The sequence below is a fragment of the Mus caroli genome, chromosome 19 (assembly GCF_900094665.2).
Source record: "Mus caroli chromosome 19, CAROLI_EIJ_v1.1, whole genome shotgun sequence".
Lineage (NCBI taxonomy): Eukaryota > Metazoa > Chordata > Mammalia > Rodentia > Muridae > Mus > Mus caroli.
The window spans coordinates 33,098,522-33,107,807 of NC_034588.1; the positions used below are offsets into that span (position 1 = coordinate 33,098,522).

General features: G+C 45.5%; 1 protein-coding gene across 2 annotated transcripts in view; it reads left to right on the plus strand.

Moving 5' to 3' along the window:
- The window catches only part of Hectd2 (HECT domain E3 ubiquitin protein ligase 2), a 96,692-nt gene that overhangs the window by 4,930 nt on the left and 82,476 nt on the right, over positions 1–9,286 (plus strand). The window contains exons 1-2 of one of the 2 annotated variants that reach the window (XM_029472589.1): positions 3,687–3,965; positions 4,754–4,816. In XM_029472589.1, the coding sequence (XP_029328449.1) occupies positions 4,784–4,816 (33 nt within the window). In that variant the 5' untranslated portion in view covers positions 3,687–3,965; positions 4,754–4,783. Of the gene's footprint in view, positions 1–3,686; positions 3,966–4,753; positions 4,817–9,286 lie in introns of those variants that run through there. The other variant, XM_029472590.1, reaches the window with a different exon arrangement.

Consider the following 9,286-nt stretch of genomic DNA (forward strand, 5'->3'; position numbering starts at 1 on the left):
CAACAACATGAACTAACCACTACCCCTTGCCCCGGAGCTCGTGTCTCTAGCTGCATATGTATCAGAAGATGGCCTAGACGGCCATCAGTGGAAAGAGAGGCCCATTGGTCATGCAAACTTTATATGCCTCAGTACAGGGGAACGCCAGGGCCAAGAAGTGGGAGTGGGTGGGGAGGGGAGTGGGGGGTGTATGGGGGACTTTTGGGGTAGCATTGGAAATGTAAATGAAGAAAATACCTAATTTAAAATTTTAAAAAAGAAAAAGAAAAAGAAAAGACCTCCATAAGATGTAGCTGTAAGGTAATTTCTTAATTAGTGATTGATGGGGAAGGGCTCAGCCCATTGTGGGTGGAGCCATCCCTGGGCTGGTGGTCCTGGGTTCTATAAGAGAGCAGACTGAGCAGCCCATGGGGAGCAAGCCAGTAAGCAGCACCACTCCACAGTCTCTGTATCAGCTCCTGCCTCCAGATAGCTGCCCTGTTTGAATCCTGTCCTGGCTTCCTTCAGTGACAGACTACAACATGGAAGTGTCAGCCAAATAAACCCTTTTCTCCCCAAGTTGCTTTTGTCATGGTGTGTTGTCATAGCAACAGTGACCCTAAGACACAGCCCACTGTGGCATAGAAGACATGGTGGCGGCAGCTTTAATACTGCTTGTGGCTTCTATTTTTTCTCTCTTCTCAGCTACAAACCAGCAGTTTTCTAGGAATCTTACCAGAGACCCCATTTACAGGAAAATGACACACAGTAAACCCTTTGAGCAACCCTACTGACTCTTGACTTGACCTTATGAGACTGTAATTTCATCCAAGGCATCTTCAGAGCCACCTTACTTATCAAAAGAAATAGAAAAGAAAATGGGGGGGGGGTGATTTCTTAGCAAACATTGGAAATACAAGTTGAGAGCCATCAAAATGGTATATATGGTTAAGGCTACGAATTAATTGCATACTCTATCTTGAAGAGCCTGTACCCAGCCACCACTTGGATGCGTCGTTTCTACCTTGGGAAACACATCCTGCCACTTGGGTGTATCTTATTTTCTTCTGGGTGCCTCTTAACTCTCATGCTTAAGCCTGTATCTAAATATCTTTAATAAAATGTCCAACTTTGCTTCACTATACCAGCAAGTCCTGAAGTTCTCAGTTCAGTTCAGCCTGTGTTGAGGTCCTTAAAAGCTGAGTGGAACTTCTTAGCCTAGTGAGGCAAGAGCATCATGAACTGTTTCTGTCCTACTGACCTAGCAAACCACATGGGCCCCACAACCTGAATGACACAGGTTGCAGATCGGGTGTCCAAACACATAAGCCTGGGGAGCATATTTCAAACACCCAGCTACCACAAATTGGTAGTTTCATTATTTCCTTTTTTTTTTTTTTTTTTGAGACAGGGTTTCTCTGCATAGCCCTGGTTGTCCTGGAACTCACTTTGTAGACCAGGCTGGCCTCAAACTCAGCAATCTTCCTGCCTCTGCCTCCCGAGTGCTGGGATTAAAGGCGTGCACCACCAAGTCCAGCTCATTATTTCCATTTTTAAGACTAAAAAATATATAAGTACATCAATAATTATGTTTATTAGTGACTATAACTAATAATCTTTTAAAATGCACTAGCAGCAGCTTAGCCAGCTTGCCCCCAATGGGAAATATACAGAATCTACTTTGGTAACTGTTGTCAACAGGATAAAGCTCTGAGATTTAGCACGGCATAGGGGAGGACCCATCAGGATGGCCTCTGTCCACGCTCCAGCCACATCTCGTGTCACTTGTCCCCTGGCTCAGCTGCTCTTCCTGCTCCTCTGTTTCATCTCTTATGCAACACACTGCCACCATGTCCTATACCTACATCTACCCCTACATCTTCTAAAAGAAATCTCTCCTCTGTGTGGCCACACTGATTTTCTCCAACTGACCCCAGCCATGTCTAAGGACTGAAGGGCAATATTAAAACCACCAAAACCAGCTCTTTGAGGAGAGTCTGGTAAGCGAGCACAACTGAGCCTCTTCCTTTGACTGAAGATCTTTCTGTAACTGTCTGCAGTGAGGGGGAGACTTCAGAATGAGGCATAGGAGGAAGTGATTGAGATGCAGGTCCAGCCTGTGCCTGGCTCTCCCTATGCCATAACTGGTGGTCTTCCTGACACTTAGGCTGGTTGCTCTGTGGGGAGAAAGAAGCAGAAGTTCTTGTCGGGAGTGGAGGCGGGGGACAATGGCAGAAACAGTGCTGAAGAAAAAGCTAAGTCAAAAATAAGGCCAGGCTGGGGAGGTCACAACTTCCTGGAGAAGTCTGCTAGAAGCCTGTTTCAAGTAGGTCGGAGAAGCAGAGCTTCAGTGTGATCCTAGAGGGAAACTCAGCAACTTGTACCCTTTTGGAGACGAGGAACAGAGAGAGGCTCAGGAGGTCATGCTGTCTGCCAGGCAGGGTTACAATGTGTGGTAATTTGAGTGAGAAATGTCTCTTACAGGCTCAGGTGTTTGAACAGTTGGTCCCCAGTTGGTGGCGCTGTTGTGGGAGATGCTACAGCCCTGATGGAGAAATACATTGCTAAGGGTGGGATTTAAGACTTGAAAAGTCTCACTCCACCTGCAGTCCATTCCTTCTGCCTCTGGAATGTGGAGGATTATGTGACCCCCCCTGCTTCCTGACCCTGCTGCCGTGCCTGGCCTGATGGACACTTATTCCTCAGAACTATACGCCAAAATAAACTACTTTTTAAGTTGGTTCTGTCCTGGTGTTTCATCATAGTAACAGAAAAGTAACTGACAGAACTTGTTGAAGAACTACCCAAGCTCTCCATGCAGAAACTCCAATGGGCAGGGCCTTCCTCACATCCTCCAGCTGACAGGCCTAGGTCTGAGCTCTAACGGAGAGCTGAGAAGTCCTATTATCCGTCAAAAGACTGACCAGAGAGCATGAAACAAAGCCAACACTTAGCTTCCCACTTCCCCTCTTACACTGACAATTTAATAGGCACAAGTTCCCAAACGGGGAAAGAGACGAATGATTGGCTTTTCAGACCTCAGATCACAAATACAATCAGACAAACCTAGTTATAGAAACTGAGTGATTATCATGCAACTGTATTTAGGGTCCATAAATTCCGTGCAGACTTCTTAAAAACTGCTGATTCCAGGCAATCTCTTAAGACATTGATTCTGGAAAGCCTGGATAACACCTTGATGATATATGGACACTTCAGATCCCCCAGTGAATGTGGGTGCAGGTAGTTTCAGTGGCCTAGACAAATAAAAGGAGGAAAGTTTAAGCTGCAAAGGCTGCTGGAGTCATTTAAATACTGTATGTAGGGGACGTGTCTTTGCGTAGGTTGCCTCTATGCTATGAGTTATACGGCAGGCCACCTGTGTTCTGGTTGTGGGCTCATCAGCACCCCTGGGCTATCATTTGACTTCTCTCCTGGCTGGCCAGCAAGGTGGTGACTCTGAACTTTGCAGTGGACCCCTGCGTTTCTCATTATGAGATGCGATCCGTCACTTGGCTCATCCTCTCATTTCGGTGGCTTTGGCTACCGCGTGCCTCTGCGGAAAGGCAGAGCTTCTCTCTGGATGCAGACAGAGCCGAGCTGATCAATCTCATGCAATGACAGGTCCAGAAGAACGTTCAGAACAGCGACTTCCTGCTCAAACCATCTGCTCTAGTCCTAACCGCAGCTCTGCTTCCCAGGGCTCCACCCCCGCCTGCCCTTTGTTCTTAACTCCCAAGGCCACCCACACTGTCACCTCTTTCCCAGGGTCCTGGGAGCCCCTCCCCTGTACGGAAGGGGGTTTTTGTTCCCTTCCACCTCTTAGTATTTTAAATTGCTCTGCGCCTAGATCTCTGATCTCAGCCCTTCTCCTCCTTAGTTTCCGGTCTAGGTTGTCAATCACTCCATTCCATCTGCTTTTCTTTCTTTCCTAGCCTGGAATAGAAGAATTTCCAAGAGTTTCCAGTCCCTGCTGGTGGATGAAGGTCTGGTTTGACAAAAGACCCCTTTCTAGTTCTTACTTACTGCGTGCCTGATCCGAGAGGGGACTTGGGTGTGTGCCATGCCCCAGGGAAAGGAAAGAGAGAGGGATAAAAAGCCTCATCCTGCCAACGGGACTGATGCCAGATCCTTCTCTGTTCGAGTCACCGGCAGTGAATGTCACTCTGTGCGGTGTCTTGGCAGCCAACTGGTTTTCCAGGGCGATACCCCTGTGAATCGCCTGAACTCCATTCACAGCATTCAAGGAAAAGTACAGAAGAAAAGCTAAACTAGATTAGACCAATCTTCCTCCCGGAGCAATGGAGCTCTTAACAGCAGCCATGACTGGCAGTTGCCCTTTGAGCTATTTACCTCATTAGATTAGGGGCAGCCGCAAACAGCTTCTTTTCTTTAGTAACTCAGCACTTAAGTTTCTCTTTTATTCCCACCACCATTACGTCCTGCCAATTTCTGCTGCCTCCTTCATTGTTCTTGCCTTCATTATCTCTCACATCCCAGCTCCTGGCAGGGTTTGATTTCTGTTTCAAGTCTCCCCTCACCTCTACTAGAGCAATCTCGCAGATTCCTATAGCCTAGCCAACATGTCTAAGACTCCATCTATACTCAGGCCCTCCTCAGGCCAGTGTCCCAAGACCATCTGCAGAGCTCCAACCTTTATCCTCTCTCATTTCCTTCATCAGCCTTGTACTGTTAGGGTTTTGGGAAGAGAGACAAGAAAGAAAAAAAGTCTGAAAATAATCATTGCTAACACAATATTTTCTGAATATTTTAGGCATGAAGTCAATTGAATTCAAAGGTGCGGATGCTCCATAGACAAAAGCCGAGTGCATTTAAGGTAATTTAATGCTGGGACTCTCTTAGCTTGTGTACCTATAACCTGCACATAGGTCTGATGTATATTAACCCATTTGGTCTCTTGGATGTATATAATTTAGGTTTTTAATGAAGCTAACAAAAAAAAATCCATGAGTGCAGGTGGGTCTGCCACAGTTGCTTAAATAAATATTTATTTAACTGGCTGGCTCATTTCCTCCGGCCTGATCATTAATTATATTCACATTAGAGTCTATTATACTTCTGTGTGATGCTTTCTGATTGTCTCATGAGCACATTGTGCTGTTCTCGGAGGGCTATCAATTCTCTGGGAAGGGATGTCAAGGCATTTGCTCTTTGCCACCCGAGGTTCAGTCTAATCCTCTCTAGCACAGATGAACAGACAGGGAGAGTCATGCTTTGGTTATGGCAGAGAAAGGTGGGGGTCTTTTGATGATGTTTCTCTAGCCAGTTGCTAAGCAGAAGGAAAGCAATCACATCAAGCTAATGGCAGTCCACCTGGAAAGATGTGTTTGGTCGGAGGCAGGAGGGAGAATTAAAACGAGGCCAAGGGGAAGGGAAGTAGGAAGACCTACTCATACGATGTGTAGTTACTTATTCCTTTAGAGCGTTTCTTTTTCATCCCTACAAAGGCAGGGTCTGAAACCACCCGGGATGTCTGACAGATATATATTACTGCCCCCATTGACTGTGTTGTTCTGTGAAAGGAAGACTTGGGAGAAAGGAAAGAGAGAAGTGGCAAGTAGAAATGGTGGTCTCAGGTCAGCAATAATCATGGTCGTGGTGCTGGTTTTGTTTGTTTGTTTGTTTGTTTAAGATTTATTTATTGTATAGGAGTACAGTGTAGCTGTCTTCAGATACACCAGAAGAGGGCATCGGATCCCATTACAGATGGTTGTGAGCCACCATGTGGTTGTCAGGAATTGAATTCAGGACCTCTGGAAGAGCAGTCAGTGCTCTTAACACTGAGTGATCCCTCCAGCTCCCGTGGTGCTGGTTGTTTTAAGCCTAAACTCTGCCCGCTTTTCTGTGGGATAGAACTGTTTGTCTCTAATGCCAATATAAATGTATTCCTTGGCTTTGAAAAGAAATACCCAAGTAACTCTCAATGTGGTCAATCCATCTTAATTTCTGGGAAGCAAAAGAACAGAGGGAGGGAAGGAGGAGAGTGGAGGAGGGAGAGGGAGAGAAAAAGTGATTCAGTGCGTATGTGTAAGAGTGTGTGTGTGTGTGTGTGTGTGTGTGTGTGCATTCTTTTTCAAGTCCCTTGGATGGTGCTGACACCATTGTTACTTCTTGAGAATAGACCTTTCCTAAGTCACCCACTCATGTTTTGAAACTTGCCAGGATTTGAAATAATTTGATGAGTTTTCAGGGCTAAAATTATCCTTGGAGGAAAAGTCCTACACACCACATATTCATACATACCCCGGAGAAGAGTCTAAAAATGCATTGTTTCATCATCCGTGCTGGTAGTCAGGGCTGGATAATTCAACTCTGCCCAATTAGGGAGCAGAAATCTGTATGCACCTCTCAACACGTCTCCATAGCTGCTCTGCCTGGAAACCACATTGGACACTATGTGTGTCCTCTCCCTCACTGCTGCATACTGGTATTTGGAGTGTCCTGTTCAGCTAAGAAAAAGGGAGACTTCCTCATCTGCTGCAGAGTTGGCTTGCCCAGAGAGGAAATCTGGGAGGAGAGAACGGGTTATACATCATAGTGTACCCTAAAGTTGTTTAGCAACAAACAAACAAGATGTTAAGTTTCCCATTTTAAAAAGTGGGGATTTGACTGGGCCTGGATTTATTCCTTTAAACCCAGCAAGGCAGCAGCAAGTGGACCTCTGTGACTTTGAGGCCAACCTGGAATACATAGCAAGTTCCAGGCCATTCAGGGATACACAGTAAGATTGCCTCAAAATAGATAGGCAGACAGACAGACAGATAGATAGATCAGGTCCTGGGCCAGTGAAATGGCCCAGCTGATAAAGCATTTGCTGTGCAACTCCAGCAACCCAAGATTGATCCCCAGAACCCAAGTAAGGTGTAAGGAGAGAATCAACTCCATAAAGTTGTCCTCTCACTTCCACATGCGTGAGGTGGCAATTTAAACAAACAAACAAACAAACAAACAAACAAACAATTTTAAAAGGGGTTTGTGATCTAGAAAACACACTCATTTCTTTTCATTGTCTTTAAGGAAACCCACAGGACAGGAAACACTGGTCCAAGTGAAACCTGTGGCTAGATCATCTCCACCAGCCACGACTCATCCCCTAAAATCATGCTGCTAATTTAACCAATGAGTTTGCTTTGTCTTCAGCAGGTACATGGCTAAGTTACTTTAGAGAGAGGCAGCATCTTAAAGACATCCAGTTGCCTGGGCTACAGAACACTTTTACCTCTTCCTGAGTGTCCAAAGGAAAGACTGCTGGGGGTGATGTGGTGACCTTGGAGACCCATTTGATCTAAATGTACACACCTAGTCTTTTCACATCGCTAACTCCTTTCCTCTTCTGGGAAAAATGCCGTCCCTCCCTCCTCCCCACCCCGCCTACCCTGCCCACTTAGTGCCCTCCCCTTGCCTGGGTCAAATAACACTAGTTATTTGAGCTGTAACTGGCACTGTCAGCTGCCTCTTCCTACCTGTGCTTGGGCTTTGGGAAGCATTGGTGAATGCTTCATCTTAGGGCTGTGCTCCACATAAGACAGAGCCTCAGCAGATGGAGGGCAGACCATGGTAAGATGCCCTGACATGTAGGTTGCCTGAGAAGCCAATGAACTGAGGCATAGGCTGTAGAGTCCCAGACACTGAAGCCCTTTCTCGTTGTAAGGTTGTTTGCATGAAACGGAATGCACATGCCAGTTGTTTCGCTGTGCTTGTGTTTAAGTGGGGCAGCTAATGCTTGTTTCAAAGAGTGAGGGGGTTCGGGGAGGGGAGTGATCTTCTCTGATTACTTTTTCTGTTCCAAGCTCCGCCCCCCCATACATTCTACTAATTCCTCTAGCTATGGAGATGAGCATTAATCTCTTCCTCACATATGAGGAACCTGGAGCTCAGAGGGGCCAAGACACTTGCCAGTATCACACAGCAAGTGACTGGGGAAGATACCTAGTCCGTCTGCTTGCCTAAGCCTTTTTAATATAGGATGTGCACAGAGTTTATATGTTGTGGGTATTCTGGGGAGCCAGGATGACAATACTGGGCTGAGGCATGTTGTAAAAGTCACATGGAAGATGCCTGACTGTAAGCTGTGCTGTGCATTTGGCTGACTAATGTCCCTTCCTTGAAAAGCCTCTTCATCCCAGAACAACGCACACACACATATGTGAATGCATGCATTCGCACACACCCTCGGAAAACTCCCTTGTGGTTTTTCAAAGTGCTTTTCAAATATAACATGTTTAAAGGGCTAGAGGTATGTCCCTCCTAGCAGACAAGCACACTTGCTATATTTGAAGAGGACCTGGGTTTGGTTCCCTGCACCCAGGCTGGGTGGCCTGTAACTCCAGCTTGAAGAGATCTGACATCTTTTTCTGGTTTCTGTGGATAGACACAGACAGACAGCTAATGAGGTACATTTTTTTTTAAAGTACATTTTAAAAATGTAAGATATTTTTAAAAGTCGCCCCAAGACTCCGGGAGAACTGAGTGCTCCCTCAAAGTGCTCCTCCATCTTTCAACCTGCTGATCTAGTTTCTTTATCACACTGTGCTGTGATGAAAGGAAGATTTTTTTAGCCCATGAAATCAACAAGAGTCTTCATCCTCTGAGCATCTTCAGCACAACCTCACTGGGAAACAATCAATTATCTTCCTACCTAAAGGGAACCGAGTTTTATGCCTAATAACCTCAAGCTGCCACTAGAGGGCAATGTAGTCACTATTCACCACTATACACGCTATACCACTAGACACTATACACCTCTAAAGGGGTTCCAGGGGGGTCACAAAAACAGCTTTAAAAAAACTTATTTCTCATTCTTTGTGTATTTCACCATACTTTTAAAATATAGATTCTATATTTAAGTTCAAAAAGACATTTCACTACATAAAAAGAACACTTCTAATAGAGGCTTGCCAGAGAATCAAAAAGCCTGTAGATTAATTCCTTGGCCTGGAGAGAAGAAATTGCCAGTGGATTGCAGGCTCTTCTGTATTGCCCTCTCTGATAACATCAGTAGAATTTCTTTAACACTTTTGAACTGTCCAAGGTCCCACATGTTTCTCCACTGTGTGTATGAAAAACTCACATACACAAGACTAAGCACCCGTGAGTCCTAGGAGGGTGGAATATATTACAACTTTCAGTCTAGGAAGGTTCTATGTATTTCTCTCTGAGGTGGGTCTTGAGGTATAGCTAGTTTGAAGAATACTTGCCATATGCTTAGCAAATGCATAGGACATGAGTTTAGTCCCTACGACCACACAGACATCAACACTCACACACACACACACACACACACACA